Source organism: Neolamprologus brichardi, chromosome 1 (assembly GCF_056152115.1).
Source record: "Neolamprologus brichardi isolate AB-2024 chromosome 1, ASM5615211v1, whole genome shotgun sequence".
Taxonomy (NCBI): Eukaryota; Metazoa; Chordata; class Actinopteri; order Cichliformes; family Cichlidae; genus Neolamprologus; species Neolamprologus brichardi.
The window spans coordinates 1,123,913-1,142,538 of NC_142104.1; the positions used below are offsets into that span (position 1 = coordinate 1,123,913).

Consider the following 18,626-nt stretch of genomic DNA (forward strand, 5'->3'; position numbering starts at 1 on the left):
GCTGCGCCCGTCAAGCTCCACCCACAGCACAGTCACGTGCTCAGAGCTGCCGGAGCAGGAAGCCAGCAACGAAAGTCCGGTTCTCCGCGTAAAGTTCATTAATCCACACAGATAAACTCACCTGGAGCGCGAGCGTCACAGTTACGTCACACGGAGACACGAAAACACTGTAAATAGTGATGGACAACAGGGGAAACTGGCGTTTCTGTTAAATTTGGGTCAAATCACATGGATGAAGTCGCTGGAGTCTGCACCTCTGAGATTATTGATCTGATCCAGCTACATCAGCCCACACAGGGGGTCAAAAATAAGGCTCAGGGCCCAAAATCAGCTCGTCCAGCCCGGCCCACCGGACAGCTTCAGGAAAAGTTTGGACCTTTAAATGTATTTTAAAAGGTTATTAAGCTTTTCTTGCTGCCAAAGACTCACTATGACCATTACTAATGAAGTAATACATAAACAGTTAATTCCACACAAACAGACGTTTTCTACTATCGCAGCTCTGACCACACGTTTGTTTCATTTCTTATTTCATCCCAAAGAGTCGGGCTGTCAGATTCTTCATCGTGTATCTGAGACGTGTTCGCACATCTCAGGGATTAAACGTTGGTACCAGAGTGTGCTGTATGTGGCCCAACCTGTAACATCAGTTTACATCTTTGGCCTGCGGCTAACACAGAATCCTGATAACAGTAATCTTCACTTTGTATTCATCGTATTTCTTTTGCCCTCCTGAGATGAAAAACAAGATTATTTTTAGATAACCTGAATGAAAGAAACCTGTCACATTATTTATTTTCCCCCAAAGGTGATTAACTGATTCTATCATCGGCTGCTTGTAGCCTCGGCTCTCTTTCACCGCTCTGGGAAGAAATCTTTAGATTTAATCTCCGTGCAGAGTTTACGCACAGATTTTTATATGTTTTAGAGATTTTTAATCAACATCATCATCAGATAACGTCTCTGATGGTAGAAGAGTCACATGACCCACACAAAGAAGCCAAGAACAGATTTAACAGGAAGTTGATAACTTCTTGAGCTGCAGACCGAGGAAGCCTGGCTGTGTTCAGCAGCACCCCCCCCCCCCCCCCCCCCCCCCCCCCCCTCAGTCGTTTCAAGGCTTCTTTAACACAGCGTGACATTCATTTAGTAAATTATGGACACATTGAGACACATTTTTAGGACGCGGCCACGTTGTGTCTCTGATCTGTGGTCATTCAGTTCAGCCACGCCCATTTTAAGACTTTAAAACAGGACTTTGCCTTGCTTCCATCTTTTATGTACAGTCCATGATGGAGACGTCTTTGCTGAGCTCAAAAGACAGATTAACAGATTAACAGCCTGTCATGAAAGCGCCACAGGCTAATGAGCGTGAGAGCACCACAACAGAAAGGTCAAAGGTCAAGATGAAACGACCTCCGGATGTCAGGTTCCACCTCAGAAACCGAACGCAGAGCTTTGTTTAGTTTCTCCACGAGCTTTAATTTTTAAATGCTTCATGTTTTTGTAAAGCAGAGCTCAGAACAGGACGTGCACCTGACAACACCTGAGTTTATGATGGGTGATAAACATCATGTAAGCTCGAGCTCTGAGCCGTGGGGACGCGAGCCGCCTCTGCAGTCCAAGCATCAGCGAGCAGGAAGCATCAGCAGAGACGTCATCAGTGCATGTAGAAATGAGCAGCATCGTGTGTTTGAAGCAGTTATTGGGATTTACTCCATCAGGGTGAAACGAGGAACCTGCAGTGCTGATGATGTCGCCTTCGTTAAAACCATGTTAACGGCTGTGAAACATTCATGTCAGTAAAGAAGCTCTCTGCATGCAGACAAACCTGTGAGAGCAAATGGAAGCGAGTCTGAGCTGCTCTCCACGTGAAGCCTTCATGCACGCTTGATCACCCAGAGAGTTCCTGGGATCTCCACCTTACTGTTGGTGGTGTTGAACGCCCCGACGTAAACCCTGGATCGCCATGGCTACGCTCAGTTTAGACAGAACAAACATGGCAGCCAGATATTTCTCACACACGTGAGGATTAACACGGGACCGTCCCCACCTGACCTCTTCATGAACACTTTAACCTTATTGTCACGTGACTTAAACGGTGAAAGACTGATTCCAGTTAAAGGAACAACTTTCAGTTTTTAGTGAGTGTAATTTTGAAATGACTAATATTGTGTAGCTTTAAATCCCAAAATAAACCAGATTACTCTGATGTCCCACAACCACCTGTATCTGATCCACGCCACAGATACGAACATAGCTATGTTGAAGAACGCCTCCAGGCTGAGACGAGAAGCTCGCCGTGGTTTGTGCGCTTCTTCAGCAACCTGCTGGCACGACGGCTGCTGCTTCGGTCTGCAGAGATCATTTCCTCCTTCATAACAACTGCAGAGCAGGAGGATGTTTCTATAACTCACCTCTTTAAATTGTATTAAGGCTTAAAGTTTACATGAATAGGGGCGTGGCCTCTTTGAGCGACAGCTCTAACCCTAACCTGTACGCAGTGTTCTGACTGCAGCACAAACAGGACAAAAAAACACAATCGAGAGATCTTTTATTTCACACGTGGACACTTGAAATGATCCTGTAGCTTTAAATGTTACACAGAACAAGATCAAAACAAAGCAGACGAAGGAATCAGAAACAATCAGGGGCGATCGAAAGCTGCACAATAAAATAGAGAGAGAGAAAAACATGTCTGGATCATAGACTGTAAATAAACGATGGACACAGGATGCCCCCCCACTCCGTTCTGACTCTGAGGGGACCATCGTCTCCAGAATGTTTGATTCAATCACACCTGAGACCATTAAAGAGGAAGCGCCCCCTGCTGTCTGTTTAAATGATTGTTTGAAGGACCACAGTTGTTAATGTCACTGAGGTCAGAAAAGCACAAAAACATCGTCCGTCGTCCTCGGCTTTGATCGAGCAGGACGTCTTCGTGGTCATTGGAGTCACGAGGGGCCGATGACCTCTGCTTCTTAGCGCTTCGCCGTGTTTGCAGCCATCTGGGTCACCTGGAAGAACAGAAACACCTGCTCACAGCTCGTCTTCATCGACGCGCCGGGAGAGAAACGCGATGATGCTCACCTGGTCGTCGATGCACCTGAACTGCCAGCTCCAGCTCGCGTTGTAGAGGAAAGGCCTGAGGTCGAAGCGGTTGTCGTCAGGACTGTAGCTCTCGGCGTGGTAGGACGGCGTGACCGTGGTCATCTTGTGGCGGTTCGCCGAGTACATCCTGAAGAAGCGCTTGACCTTCTGGGCCACCTGAAGGAAAACCACGAGCTTGCTTCAGGTTAGGCTGCTGAGGACACGACCTTCATACCTGTGGCCACTCAGACTGACCTCTGAGGGCGAGAGGGCGTCCTTCCACGTGTGAATGAGTTTACAGAACATGCTGAAGGGGCCGCACTTGGAGATCTTCCTCAGTCGTCCGATCACAGACAGCTCAGAGTAGGTCATCCCCATGTCGGCCTGCAGGGGGAGCACACACAGCGCTTTGTGTGCAGCATCGCGACAACAATCATGTCTGTCATACAAACTCGTTTCATTCTTAAGTGTCAGAGCGATGAAGGCCCGTCTCACCTCATCGGTCTGAGAAACTCGCCCGTCTGTCAGCGGCTCGAGCTCGGCGGTGGGCGGAGCTGCCAGGATGCTGCAGAGGAAACAAAACCACTGACAAACTGAAAAACCACACGAGATGCGTCTCTGAGACTCCAGTGTGAAACCGCAGCTGCAGCCAGGGGGGGGTCGCAGCGGCGCAGACCCCCGTGGCCTTACCTTCTCAGAGCAGTGAGCTGCAGCTGCTCGGCGCAGTGCAGCAGGAAGCGCTTCAGGTCCGTCTTACTGATGCCTCCGATCGGGTTGATGTCGGCGCTCGAGCAGTCGTATTTGGTGAAGTAACCTGTGAGGCTGAGCACAGACGCCCTGTTATTCTATACGCCGCGTGAGCCGCACTAACAGTGAAAACGGCGAGCGCGGCGGCAGGTACCTCTCATCCACGTTAGCAGAGCCGAGCACCAGCAAGCCCCCGGGTCTGCCCCGAGCCCACAGGCTGAGCTGGGCAAACAGGTAAGCCAGGACCATCCTGACCCGAGCCTGGGGACACACAGGAAGTGCACACTGAAGTTCAGCCGGGTCGCGATGGCGTTACGTGAACGCCGCGGTTAAACCGTCAGAGGCGCTGCACGCCACAAACATCTGCAGCTTCTGACCTGCACGTTCTGCAGAGCCAGGTTTTCTCTCGCACTTCCCCCGCTCGCACGAAACTGAGGCCACCGTCCGGTAACCGCCGAGAAGATACCCAGAATGCCTTTCACCGCCACGTCGATGTTGATGTTCATGTGCGTGCTGCAGGAGACACAACGAGTCAGAGCTGTTTCAGGGTCGTGGTCTTAACCACGGATCTACCCGCTTCCTACCTGCCGATCTGATTGGCGAGGTCTCTGGCCCTGCTGCGCGTGTCCTCGGACGAGTTTTCGCTCGCCATGTAGCAGGTGGTGAAGACGCGAGCGCACAGCTCCTTCGGGTCCTGCGGATGATACGACTCGTCGCCGACCACCCTGCGGACGTCTTCCAGCACCCGACTGTCTGTGAGGAAGACAGAGCAGCAGGCAGGAAGTTACATCACTCCTGCTTCCTGTTTATCTCCTGAAAGCAGCAAACCCTCAGATTCGTTTTACTCTGAACGCTCAGCTCAAAATGCTCCGACTGAAGATCTGCACAGTTAATATTCACCAATAACAGAACATAATCAGCATCATCATGATGAAGAGGAGGGTACTCACTGCCGCCCTCGACGGCGCGGCACAGCAGCACGCACATGCAGTGGACGATGCAGGCGGTGGAGGAGCTGTCGACGCCGCCGCTCAGAGGCAGCAGGAAACCAGCCTGAACACAAAGAGCAGACAGCTCAGCTTAACCTCACACCTCTTAACGTAGCCAAAGACGACCTCACACCTGTCCTCACCTGGCCGCTCCTCCTCAGGTAGTCCCACAGCCAGCACGCCGGCCCTAAACTGAAGCACGCCGCAGCAAACAGAGTAAGAGAGGCTCTTTGGGAGCTTGACAAAAGCTTCATTTAAACGTACCTGATCTCTTCCTCTGGTGTGTGAAAGCGCCATTCTATTGGCTGGTGGGTGGGCAGGTAGACGTCGTCACAGCCGGACAAAGAAAAGTCCACTTTGACCCTGTGACAGGGTTTGAACTCACAATCCTTCCACAGGAGAAACACGAGAGAAGAACACCGTCAGCACCTGACATTCATCCAGCACCGCCACTCGCAGGTGACCTCTGCATGACCTTTAACACGAGCTCTGCTGCAGGTTAATACGCTGATTGGTTTGGATTGAAGGTTGACCACGAGAGCGTTCGTGGCTCTGAAACACCTGCAGGGACTCGAACACTATCAAGGTTTTACATTTTTAAATCAAGCAAATCTTATTGCTTCCCGTCCTCAGAGCTCTGCAGCGCTCACTGAGGATGGGTCAAAGGTCAAAGCAGCTGCGGGAGGAGCTGTGATGATGTGGAGGTCAAGCTGGTCACAGGTTATTACAGAAACTGAGCTGATAACATTTTAGAGAAAAACACAAACGCAGCTTCGTGCTGTTCACAGGTTGGACAGCAGGGGGCGCTCTCTCACCAGCTGAGGCTGACACAGCTCTCCTCTGTAGCTGCGAACGTCCTCCAGATCCAGAGTAGCCGCAATCACCTCCTACCACACACACACAGAGGAGCTTTGCATGAATCAAAATTCAGAATAATCCCCCATCATCGAGTCCTCGGCCTGTCAGGTGCTCCTGTGTCTGAAACGAGCAGCTCCTGCTGATCTGACCGAGCTCATCGTCATGTTTAACCTCCAGCAGGACATACACGACAGGAAACCTTCACGTACCACGTCATCGAGGGAGAACTGCGCTCCCTGCGCCACGACGTCACCGTTAATGGCCACCATGGCGCAGCCATCGTAGAATACGCGGTCTCCGTCACAGCCCCTCTGGTTGGCGTACAGGTAGATTCCTCCGCTCTGCAACGTCACCAGCAGACGGCGTCACGTACAGCACCGTCGCGCTCAGCGCTCGGCCTCGTGTTCGAGTGCGTACCTTGGTGGTGGCCGACTTGATCAGGTTGACCCTCTGGTCGGCTTTGCGGAGCTCGTGGTGGCTCGCGGACGAGTTGGTGAAGATTTCAACGCCGTCCCGACCCATCTGAATGTGAGGGCTGAGGAGAGAACGGACGTTAGCAGGAGAGCGAGCGAGCGCCATCGCACCTGCACGATGCCGGCGGCCTCTCCGCACCTGTCGGGGTTCCAGAGCTCGGCGCAGATCTCCGTGCCGATGCAGGTGTCCTTCGTGGAGAGCACGCAGTCACCGAAGGGGACGGTGTCCTGCAAACAGAAACGAGGCGACAGAATTCAGAAGAGAAGCTCTCACCTGACACGAGCTCGTACCTGTGACGGCAGAGGTTACCTGGCCTGTCACCTCCTGGATCATTCGGGGCAGGAAATACTCCTCCACCTGCCTGAAACAACCAATCACACCCACGTTTAGGGACACGTGGTCACCTGCAGACACGTGACAGATTAAAGCTCCAGAGTGACCGACCGTAACTTGTTCCAGGGGGAGAACCAGCGCACCTCTCTGTAGTTCCCGTGGTTGGCCATCAGCATCTTGGGCCTGATCAGCAGGATTTTTCTATGAGGAAGAAGCAAAGTGTTTGTTTAGCTCCATGTGGAGGAAGAGGAAGAGGAAGACTACGACCTGTGCAGAGAAGAGGAAGGAGGAGGAGGTGTGACCTTGCTGACGTACCTGTTGAGAAACAGGACGCGGCAGTTGTAGCGCACGTTGTGATGCATGATGGGCCTGAAAGGACAAGAAACAGTCAGAGCTGCAGGAGAGGAGACGTTACAGGTGCACGCCAGCAGGTGGAGCCAAAGCCTCGCGCCGCACTCTGCACACTCACATCCCCACGTCACAGATGATGTCCTGAGTGACGGGAGACTCCAGAAGGTTCCTGAGGACCTGGAAGCTGTGCAGCAGCGTGTCCGACTCATAGAAGTGGTCTGCGCAGCCGTAGCCGCTGAAACAAAGCAGAGAAGAAGAGTTGGAGCAACAGATGACTCATGAGGTTAATAAGGACGTAAAAGACTCGTACCAGATCTCCAGCTCTGGACCCAGCCTGTATTTGGCTCCGTGAGCTTTGGCTTCCTCGATACCTGCAGGCAGACGGAGAACGGCAGGATCACACACACCTGCTGATATCACAGACTCTGATAATCAGCCTGTGACACAACTAATCATTTAACATGAGTTTTATTTATTTTCTTATCGCGATCTCGTGTCATGTGACTCGTCCACCTCCAGTAACCCACTCAGTCTGCAGACGACGTCACTGTTAGTCAGAGCAGCCACGGCTGGTCTGTGTGTGCCTGTGTCCACACACACCCAGGACACTCCGACAACCTTCACAGGGTCAAATCCTCCACACAGCTAGGAGAGAGGTGTCAAACATAAGGCCCAGGGGCCGGGATCGGCCTGGCTCAAACTCAAATCTGGCCCAATAAACAGTTTTAGAAACTAGGGTATAGTAGGGGTGGGGGAAAAATGGATACTGTGTAGCATGGTGGTATTTTGTTTGCTAATAATGTATGGATACAGAAACAGCAGAAATCGATATTTTGTTACAAAAAGGTTTTTGTGCTCTGACTTCAGAGCATGTTGATCCTTTTTCTGAGCAAGAATCCTGACATTCCTTCACTGTCCAAATGTGTTTAATAAACATGACAGTTTACTTATTTTAATTTAAGACATGTTTTATTTGAATTAAGTTTAAAACTTTTTTATTTAATGTAAAATTATATTTTGTTTTAATTTACTTTCAAATTCTTCAGTTGCTGAAGGGGCTGCATAGTTTTCATAAACTGCATAGTTCAGAATAGCTATAATTGTACCAGATGGTTGATTCAGTTAAGTTGGACTAGACTGTAATACAAACCGTTCAGTTTGTCAACAATCAAACTGAAATGAGAGAAAGACTGAGTGTGAGACTTTGATATTAGAGAAAATGAATATTGATCAAGTTTACCTTTATGTACAGAATCTGAATATCGCAAAATATTTTAAAAAATTGCAATAATATCGTATCGTGGGATGTATGGTGATTCCCACCTCTAGGGTATAGATTTGGAACTTTTAGCTGTGTTTTCCTGTTTTTCCACCAACTCGTACAGTGGAGGGTCCACTGTAAAAGACATGACCTTTGCTTTGGAGGTGACGTGGTTTCAGGTCAGAGGTCGAGTCGAATCCTTTAAAGATCTTGGAACCGTTTCTGACAAAACTACATGGTTTGATTTTTCATCAGTGTCCTGGTTTGGACACACACACAGACACACACACCTCGTAGTTTTGCTATGATGCCGCGTGGATTCTTTGTTATTCATGTTGCTGATGCGTGTTTGCTGAAATGTGCAGTGAGCGTGGGTGACTCGCGTGGGTGACTCGCCTCCCACAGACTGAATCGAAATAAAGCGAGCTGAACATTTTATTATTACCGAGTGGCAGCAGACCCACGCACCCTGTGACAGCGCACGGGGATAACGCGTCATACGTTTTATGAAAAGCAGACTTGTTCTTGGCCGTGATTGGCTGCGCCACAGCCTGAGCTCGCGCTGCTTTCACACATCAAACAGAAGCCGCTGCGGTCTCACTCACTCCTCAGGATCCTCTCACAGTTGCCTTCGAAGTCCAGAGCCCACTGGTTCAGACAGCAGGTTGCCACGGTCACCTTCCGGCCCATGTCGGCGGGTCACGTGGTCACACGGCGCAGGTGATCGAGGACAGAAAAGTTCAGGTGAGAGCGGAGCTGCGGGTCAGCGGCTGTGTGAGCGCTTCCGGCCGCCTCTTCTTCCCCCGCTGCCTTCACTGAGCCCGTGAGCGCTGCTGCCCCCTGCTGGATCCTCACAGACTCACACCGAGCAGAGGGTGCAGGCGAGGAAAAAGCCTCTGAATTCACAAAATGATCCAAAAACAAAGACACATTTATACCATTTGTCCCGCGACGCTTCATTTTTAAAGGATAAACATGCACATATGTGAGCTCCTGGATCAGCAGCAGAAATCAGCTGCAGCTGAACCTGTGACAAAGCATTTGCTGATTTCTTAGTTTGAGCTTTATAGACTTGGTGTAGCTGATGGAGCCACGAGGAAGCACTCTGCTTAAGCAGGATGATCCCAAACACACCAGCAGGTCCAGTCTGAACGTGTCACAAGTGTCCGAGTGAAATTCCTCCATCCACGTGAAAGACTCACTGAAGGCTGCCGAGGCTGGAGGGTTGTTAGGGTTTGGGGTTAGTTAGCTTTACTTTTTCATACACTGCAGGTTTGGAAAGCTTTCTTTCTTTTAATAAAAGAAATCATCGTGAAGAGCTGCATCTCGTCATCGCTGGCATCATTTTGTCTAATTTGTTTGATGACCTGAAACACATAAATGTGACAAATATGCAAAAATCCAAACCCACAGATATCTGGGAGGATCCTCTGCGCTGTGAGCTAAACCTGTCATTCATCACTGGGTTTCTACCTACAACTATCAGATCTTTCATCGTTAAATCATTTGATACACAAAAAACTTAATATTGAATATTTTACAAGCAGCTTCAAAATGTTATAAAATAATAAAATAAGAGTTTAAGGACTGACATCACAGGGAGCCGCATCCTTCAGTAATAATGAACTTTATTTTCTCTAAAACATGCACATGTGTGGACAGTGTGAGCGGGTGGAAACGGCATTTATTGTCATCGGTTACAAAGCTGAGGGGAGGTCACGGCCGGCGGTGAGAGATGACACTACAACCACAGACACACTACGACTGCTGCGGGGAAGCCGTCGCTTCCCGTCTCGCTTCCCGGCCTCGTCCGTCGCTCAGCGCTTCCACCGAGCACTTAGGTGTGTGAGGCCAGAGGGGGTTTCATGAAGACTCGAGTCTCAGCAGGAAACCCGAACAAGCAGGCTGGAATCAGCCCGATGACGTGACACGACATTCCTGTGCTACCGTGAGACGTGGTTCGACAAACATGAAGCTTTGAGTCTGTCCTGCTCCTTCTTTATGAAACACCCCTCTGCACGATTCCTCCTGCTACAAAGATGAGCTGCAGCGCGGCACAGGCGTGAACATGTATGAGCGAACGGACGGATGGACGCGGCGTGAGGGGATGGGATGGACCAAAAACGCTTTCTTCTGGTTCATCACAAGGTCCAAAAGAGGGTGTGTGTGTTTTATATGAACACATGTTGCAGTAATCACACACACGCACGCACACACACACACACACACACACACATGAAATAAATAGCAGATATGTACACAGCCTCCATCATGTGGAGGACAGATGAGATTCGTAGCCCTGTCATGTTTCAGTGATGGAAACACAGCTGATGATGGTGACAGAGGAGGAGTCCAGCTTCGTCACAGTCTGGAAAAAGACGAGGGCGGAGTCAAAAGGCAGCGGCTGAAAGCTGATCGGAGCCCACGGTGGAAAAACCACGACGTGCATCTGCTGTCCTGGGATTTCCCCACCTCCACCTCACCTGTACAGCTCAGTGTGAGAGAAGGCAAAGGCAGCACCTGCCATTCTCCTCTGACGCCATCGATAACGATCAATAACCAATCCAGAACTCGACCCGTTCAGGCATGGTCGCTCTGAACTCCTCCGTATAAGTTTGAAGAACTTTAGTTTCCAAACCGAGCGCTCTGCGGTCCGTCTGAGCCGTGCTGGTCGTTCCTCATATTACTGACAGAAACTATGGCTGTGCCATCCAAGATCACGTCCTGACCACCTGGACTATCCGGACTCAATGGAAGCAGAAAAATGTGTGATTAACTGTGCTGCTGATGCCAGCACTGCTGCAGGTTTCTCTATTGTCACATCGCAGACGACCTCAGGGAGCCAGTGAAGCCTCTGGTGTGACCTCAGGGCAGAAGTGAAACCTAACCTGTGTTATTTCCACTTCTACTCGTGTCAGTGTTTGAACACATTTTCTATTTTACACCCACAAATCCATTTTCTGCAGCTTATCTGGAGGCAGCATCAGGCTGAAACTGGTGCAACTGGGGAAGCACCGAGGCCAGAGACACAAACTGTGTCCTGAGCTGGCCTCGGGTCTCCTCCCAAACACCTCACACTGCCTCCTTCCAGTGTGAAGGACTCTACACTCTGACCTCCTCCTGAAAGACTGAGCTCCTCCTTCAGAAGAGCCTCACAGCATCTACAACACAGCTCAGGGTCAAAGGTGAGGATAAGACCGACGGCATCCACATCACTTCAGATCCGTATTGTGATCTGCTGTGAACAACAAGAGCTCTTAAAGAACTGGGTGGAGCTGCACCTCCCTGACCCGTACGGAGGGACTCCACCTGTTTCCTGCTCAGATTTGAAGGTAGCAGTTCTTCACACATGGCCTCAGACCAGAAGAAACGCTGCACGAATGTGAGGCTCAAACTGACGAACTCTACCTGTGCAGAGAGGCAGAGAGTTTCCCATCTGTCAGAGGGAAACGTGAGAAGTGAACAATGAAATGTGAGGACAGTGAACATCAGTTACTGACAAATGTCCCTAAACCCGTGGATGATGAGAACAGGGGTGTGTAAAAAGACGAAGGTGCAATAAGACACATCCCGGAGAGCTCAGGAATCACTCGATAAGAAATGCCGCAGCCAGGGCTGCAGAGTCACGTCTCCCAGTGAAATCAAAGGCATTCATCCACATGTGACACGTGTCTTCACACGTGTCTTCACAGTCCTCGTGGTGCTGTTAAGGCACCGTGCAGCAGGATCATACATCGCTTCAATCCTCCTACATCCATAAAAACTGGAAATTTGACCAAATGTTGGCGTTTCATCGTTTTGTCGCTATAAAAAACAAGCTAAGCTGTGCAGGGAGCCACAGTAATGCAACACGTGGGCCTGAATATGCTTTCAAGCAGCCTAAGGTTTCTCTATGATGACACTCATGGTGTTGACTGCTTTTACTTTAAGCCTAAAGATGATCTGCTTGTTAAGAGACGACCTCAGAGAACTTCTTCCAGGTCCTGTGCAGCTTTTTATCAGCTCTGTTTACGCACAGCGTTTAAAAAGTCTGACTTCAGAGCGAGCTCGGGATCATCGAGAGATCCGAACCGAGACATCTGAGTCACCGAGCTCGGCCGGCGCTGCCAAGAGCCCGACGCTCGGCCGGCGCTGCCGAGAGCCCGACGCTCGGTGTGCAGACTGTAAAGAAAGATGGACAGAGCTAAAAAGTGGCATCAGTGCTGACGTTTAGCTCTCAGCGGCTGGTCCACGTTTCACTGCACGATGGTGACCAGTGACATCATATCCCATCAGGGTCACATCTGGGCAGCTACATCCATCCTTTATATACAGTCTATGACATGAACTGTGCTTCTGTAGTCTTTTTTAATCCTTCAGCCAGACAGCGAGCTTTCTTCCTCCTTTTGATTAAACTTTATTGTCACAGCTGAGCAAACAGCTGCACAGATGTTTTATTGGACTGTTTCCAGCCTCAGCTGTTCCTCAGTTTTCCTGATTTCAGGACTGAAGGAGGATTCGGACCTGGAAACGGTTAAAGGCGTCAGACCTAACAAGCAAATCCAACAATTACAAATTAATTTTCTGAGGTAAATAAATTCTGTCATTTATTCGAGCAGCCACGCTGGCTGTGACTGTGGGCGGGGTCAAATCAAGATCAAAACTTCACACACGTGACGGCAGACTGATGTTTGGTGTGAGGAGGAGGAAGCAGCTGAGCGAGCAGCAGGACGCTAACAGGCCTGCGTGGGTCCACGTGTGCGTGTGGCGTGTTTGTGACGCGTGTCAGGCTGCCGCTCATCTCCTCTTTATTGTTGTGATTTCAAAAGGAAGCTGCAGTAGAAATTCAGTATAAAAACGTCTGTACAATCTTCACTCTGTCTCTGGTTTGAAGCTGAGAGCTTTCAGTCCTCACGCCACACACGTGCAGCCGCAGGAAGCGCGCTCTCAGGACGGCGTGCTGTTAGCGTCCCTCCATCCTGTGAGGTGTGATGTTGGGCTGTCAGGTATAAGGAGGGAGTGTCCGGTGTGTCTGCATGCATGTGGGTCCTGTGTGTGTCTTCAAAGTCCGCACACACCTGTGTGAGTGTGTGTGTCACTGTCCGGGGAAGGTGGGGTAGTGTGTCGGGGAGTGTGTGTGTATGTGTGGCTGAGACTGCGTGTGTGTGTTTGCCAGGGGCAGCGTCGCGTGGCGGTCGGGAGGCAGGCGGGTGGACAGCAGCTCGTCTTCCGCGGCGTCACCTACAGACGGAGCAGAAACACACCTGTTACCTGAGGTAGGCGGAGCCTTAATGCTACTTGACTCATATTCAATAAAAGGAGTGCTATGGGGAACCTGGCTGAGAGTCTGACGGAGGTCAAGTGGGTGGAACGACACTTGGCTCCTCCCTCATGCATGAGTTACACGAAGAACTTTGGTGACTTGTGTTTTGCTTTTTGCTGTGTAGCAAATCGTCCTTAACGTTCCAGCGAATACGTTTATGCTATAAACCGATCATCGACCTCCTCAACACGTCTGTGTAAAGCGTCGGCGTCACGACACGATCAAAAACACCACAAACTCTGAAACCAAAGCTGAATTTGTCTGTCGGGTCTCTGCAGCTCCTCCAACATCTGACTCTTTATATCTGCACGTTTCTGATGTTTACTCTCCAAACAATGTTTCCAGGTCACAGCGCACCGAGAAGCAAATACTTGATTACTCAGGAGTTTCTCTTGTTTTGGGACATTGTGGAGCGACGAATGAAACGTAGAGAAAAGCAGCAGGTGAGGAAGAGCTTCACCAAAACATGATGTTTGAATATATTAAGAGTTCATGAATTATGTTTATTTGAAGTTGCAAAGAGAAATATCAGCCTGGATACTTCATGTTGATGCATGTGTGACTCTAAAGACGTTCTTATGAAGCATAAACTGGCAACGTCTCTGTATTTGGACACGACTCGTCACTGATGTGTTTCTGTCTTTGTCTTTTTTGACGATCTGTCAATAAAATGCAACGGTTTCAATTAGATTGATTGTCATTTTAACTGATTTTTTATTTATTTATTTATTTTTATTTGAATTTTATTTTATTTTATTTGTATTCTTTCACTTATTGTTGCTGCCTGTGTTTGAGTGATTTCTGTAACTGTGAGACACCTGCTGCTGCCTATCTTGGCCAGGTCTCCCTTGAAAAATAGGTTTTTAATCTCAATGGGATCTTCCTGGTTAAATAAAGGTTAATAAATAAATAAAATAAATAAATACAATTTTATTTAAACAGCACCTTTCTAGACAGAGTCACGAAGTGCTGCACATAAGACAAAAAGTCATAAAAAGGTAAAACAGACGATATAAAACAAGCAAAAATGAACCAAAAGCAGTTTTTAAAAAGGTGAGTTCACTGAGTCCATCTGTACTGAACGACCCTCTGCCTCCTTTGTCCTTCACTCCAGCAGGGGTGAAGGACAAAGGAGGTGAGAAAGGAGGCGAGAAAGGAGGTGAAGAGAATGAAAAAAGTATGTCCGTAACATGGAGCATGGAGGTCATCAGAGCGGGACTTCCTACGAGTGCCGAGCTTTAAGGAGACGACCGTGAAGACAAACATCAGGTTTGGTTCTGGAGTTTATGGGAGGAGCTTGTATAAATCTCGTGTAAATGTTATGTAAGGGTTGGCGTGCGGCGTACCGCTGCCGGGATCCATGCCGGTCTGGTTTCCAGTGATGTGGTGCCAGTAGGCGGACCGGGGCAGGATGGCGGTGGGGGTGCAGGGGTACGAGCCAGACTCTGAGCCCTTCGACAGCAGCTGGGATAAAAAACACAACATCAGGAATCGAGACAATAAGCAGGAAGTAGCACGGCTCACACGCAATCAAAGAAGTTCATTTTATTGTGAAATTATTATTATTATTTACTGCTTTTCTCTGTTTGTTTACAAAATAAACTGAATAAAATGTGACTATGAAGCACAAATGTGAGATTTCACAGGACTTTATAGCCTTGATTTATTATTACAGCGTTACAGGAAGTTTATTTTGAAAATTTTATTTCAAAACTTTGTTGAGACGAACACATTTTTTATGCTTTTATTAAAACTTAATGGTGATATTTTTAAATTAAGATGCTCTTTGAAACAGGGACGTCGCCCCCTTCTGGATGTTTTCTGACCTGCTACTTCCATCATTTATATACAGTCTGTGGCTGTGCGCTGCTGTAATCGCACAGGGTTTGAATAAAGGTTGAATTTGAACCCGAGTTCAAAGGTCACGCCTCACCCTGCTGTTCTTCTCCATCTCCAGCAGGACCTTCTTGTGCTGCTCAGCGATGGCTAGCGTGGACGAGTGGACCCTCTGGTAGATCTGCTCCCCCTCTCTGGTCTGGAAGGTGTAGAGTCCCTCGCCGCTGTCGCACATCCTGCACATGACAGCAGCTCAGCGTGAAAACGGCGGTGTTATCTCGCAGTCGTCTGAATCCTACCTACTGCTCACTCCAGAGAAGATAAAGTAAAGCACTGCTCATCCTCCAGAACTACGTCACCACATTAGGGATTTACCCGTTTTGTTGTTAACAAGACGACAAATGTGAAAGTGATCTGCAGTTTCGTCTCTGGCCTGGTTCTTCCTGCCGTCTTTGTGTAGCTAAAGTTATTTTTTGCTGCTGGAGGAGCAGCCGGACGCACTTGTTGTTCAGCCTGTGATCACATTTGGTCAAATTAGAAAAATGTGAGGCAAAGCAGCATCCTGAGCAGCTCCTCCAACGTCCACTGCAGGCTCAGTCAGCCCCTTTATACTCGACCACTCACTGCTGATGGCGCTTTTCTGATAATCGATCGACGTGCATCTTCCAATCAGATTTGAGTTTAAGCGCTTTGCTGCGTCTGCAGCAGAGCCCTCTGCATCCACCAGAGGGCTCACACACACACACACACACACACACACACACACACACACACACACACACACACAGCATTATCTGCATGCTGACCCAATCATAGCTGGTCAGGTTTTATCAAAGAAGAGCAGATAAGGAGGTCTGACCCAGCATCGATTCATCGACTAATCTATTCAATCAATCTCCTCACGAGGCAGCAGCGCCCTGCGTGTGTGTGCGTGTGTGTGAGTGTGTGTGTGTGTGTGTGTGTGTGTGAGTGTGTGTGTGTGTGTGTGTGTGTGTGTGTGTGTGTGTGTGTGTGTGTGTGTGTGTGTGTGAGTGTGTGTGTGTGTGTGTGTGTGTGTGTGTGGTATCCTTGGACTGACGGTATGTGAGTTCAGATAAGCACTTCATCTCAAAGTCACCTTGCTAACAAAGGATGGCGCTCTCTAACCTGTGATGTCACCCGTGTTTATCTGAGGACAGACCACCCCCCCCCTCCCCGACCACCACGAAGTCTCACCGTCCAGCCTCGAAGGTGAAGCGGGTGGCGTCGCGTCCGTAGCGCCGCAGCGAGCAGAGCGGCCAGGTGACCAGCTTGGTGCGAGGGTTGTGGATATCCCACAGGTAGATGTTCTCGTGGGTGATCTGCATCATGCACTCGCCGTAGATGTCCAGGTTGGGGCAGGGGAGGAGGAAGACGTTGAAGCGCTCTGAGGAGACAGAGGACGGTCAGACTCCGCCCCCAAATGTTGAGTAAAATCTGTTTTCATGCTCAGGTCCTCGCAGTAAACACCGATTAAGAGGATGAATAAAGTTAAAGTTAATCATTCTTTCATAACAGACGCAGCCTTTTGTGTGCAAAGAGCACTACAAGCTTTATGAAATCTGACAAACAAACAACAATAAACAATAATATGTTCACAGTTGAAGGAGCTTTCAGTGTCACTTCCTGTTGTTAGTTTGAACTGAAAACATCTTTGTGCTGGACTTTCCTGTAATACCACGTTGTGCCACACGGTGGCGCAGCGAGTCAGCCGTGATTTAACGAGTCATTAAGAGCAGATTTACATCAGCAGCCTCGATCAAAGGAAAAGAACCAAAAAGAAACATCACGGGTAAAAATATCACACGTTCAAAAACACATCAACACGCCCCCACCTGCTCCTGTCCCAGCATCCTCCTGTCACACCAACCCTCTGCATGTCCTCCTTCACTACATCCACGAACCTCCTCTGAGCTCTTCTTCTCCTGCCTGGCAGCTCCATCTTTATCCTCCACCCTCCCCCCTCTGCACACGCTCAGACCCTCTCAGCCTCTGACTCTGAGCCGTCCCTTTGACGGACTCGTCAAAGGGACGGCTGTTCACTGCCATGAACATCTGCACATCTTCAGCTCGGACTGATAAAATGGTCATAGTTACAGTGTGTGTGTGTGTGTGTGTGTGTGTGTGTGTACCTGTGTGTTCACACTGCACTCCAGCAGCCAGCAGGTCTGGCTCGCCCATGCTGATGTCATTAAGTCGCATCCCCAAACACTCGATCGACAGCGTCTTGAACCAATCCTCAGCCTCCAGCTCTGAGAGAGAGAGAGAGCTGTCGGGGACTACAAACACGTGCTGGCTTCACCTCACCCACTCCCCGTCCTCACAAACAAACTCAACTCAAAAAGTTGGAACTTTGAAAATCACATAAATCTATGTTTATTTATTTTATCCACAGTAGAACACAGATTTTAAATGTTTACGCATCAAGTCTGAACATTTTTGGGAACTCTTAATGACCTTGTAGTACCATATCACCCTATTAGAGCACTTCGCTCTCGCTCTGCAGGCCTACTTGTTGTTCCTAGAGTATTTAAAAGTAGAATGGGAGGCAGAGCCTTCAGTTTTCAGGCCCCTCTTCTGTGGAACCAGCTTCCAGTTTGGATTCAGGAGACAGACACTATCTCTACTTTTAAGATTAGGCTTCAAACTTTCCTTTTTGCTAAAGCATATAGTTAGGGCTGGACCAGGTGACCCTGAATCCTCCCTTAGTTATGCTGCAATAGATGTAGGTTGCCGAGGATTCCCATGATGCATTGGGCACTGCTCTTCCTCATATGTTCATACATTATACATCACCATTAACTCTTCCACTCCTTCTCTATCCCCCCCAAACAGGTCGAGGCAGACATGTTACCTGATTCACAGGTGAAGGTGCGTGAGGTGTCGTCTGTGAACACGATGGCCACCGCCTGTCGCTTGGTGTCACGTGGCAGTCGTGTGATGTTCTTCACATTGCTGATCTCTGTCACCTAAACAGCAAGTTGGAGATAAAGAGGAAAACAGGGCTGATTAAACGCAGAGACGCTGTGACCTCTAACGTCGACCGGGGAGCCGAGGCGCCACCTGCTGGCAGGGCCTGTCAGGTTACATATCACCGGCTAATTAGGTGATCAGTCTAATTTAATCCAGGTCAGGTTTTCTGCTTCGTGTTTATATGTCAGTCAATCCGGGAAACTGCTAAAACTTTGAATGTGTCCCCAAGTGCACAAAAACCATCGAGTGCTACGATGAAACTGTCTCACACGGACGCTCCAGGACAGGAAGAGCCAGAGTCTCCTGCCGTGTCTTTGTATGATGCAGAAAAGGTGAACGGTGGTCTCTACATGCATGGTTCCCACTGTGAAGCATGGAGGAGGAGGTGTGATGG

The 18,626-nt window shown here is 49.2% G+C and overlaps 2 protein-coding genes across 3 annotated transcripts in view; both read right to left on the bottom strand.

Annotated features, from left to right (window-relative positions):
* Positions 1–2,571: 2,571 nt before the first annotated feature.
* On the bottom strand, positions 2,572–8,927 carry nadsyn1 (NAD synthetase 1). Of its 2 annotated transcripts, none has more exons than XM_087847963.1 (21): positions 8,709–8,927; positions 7,153–7,213; positions 6,961–7,077; positions 6,807–6,860; positions 6,609–6,692; positions 6,468–6,519; positions 6,297–6,385; positions 6,102–6,219; positions 5,894–6,025; positions 5,642–5,713; positions 5,091–5,215; positions 4,970–5,018; positions 4,788–4,890; positions 4,422–4,590; positions 4,215–4,350; positions 3,992–4,098; positions 3,781–3,912; positions 3,586–3,655; positions 3,346–3,474; positions 3,091–3,267; positions 2,572–3,017 (listed from the first exon to the last, which is right to left on the bottom strand). In XM_087847963.1, the coding sequence occupies exons 1-21, from the start codon at positions 8,791–8,793 to the stop codon at positions 2,982–2,984; spliced, it is 2,097 nt and encodes a 698-aa protein (XP_087704089.1). In that variant the 5' UTR covers positions 8,794–8,927; the 3' UTR covers positions 2,572–2,981. The 2 variants fall into 2 exon arrangements, with proteins under 2 accessions (XP_087704089.1, XP_087703747.1); XM_087847621.1 differs by having other exon boundaries at positions 2,573–3,017; positions 6,603–6,692; positions 8,709–8,926.
* A 1,296-nt stretch (positions 8,928–10,223) lies between these two features.
* The window catches only part of dok4 (docking protein 4), a 56,294-nt gene continuing 47,891 nt past the window's right edge, over positions 10,224–18,626 (bottom strand). The window contains exons 4-9 of the mRNA XM_087848363.1: positions 18,114–18,228; positions 17,392–17,511; positions 16,457–16,646; positions 15,339–15,477; positions 14,752–14,869; positions 10,224–13,323 (exon numbers count right to left, since the gene is read on the bottom strand). Coding sequence (XP_087704489.1) covers positions 13,178–13,323; positions 14,752–14,869; positions 15,339–15,477; positions 16,457–16,646; positions 17,392–17,511; positions 18,114–18,228 — 828 coding nt within the window. The 3' untranslated portion in view covers positions 10,224–13,177. The remainder of the gene's footprint in view (positions 13,324–14,751; positions 14,870–15,338; positions 15,478–16,456; positions 16,647–17,391; positions 17,512–18,113; positions 18,229–18,626) is intronic.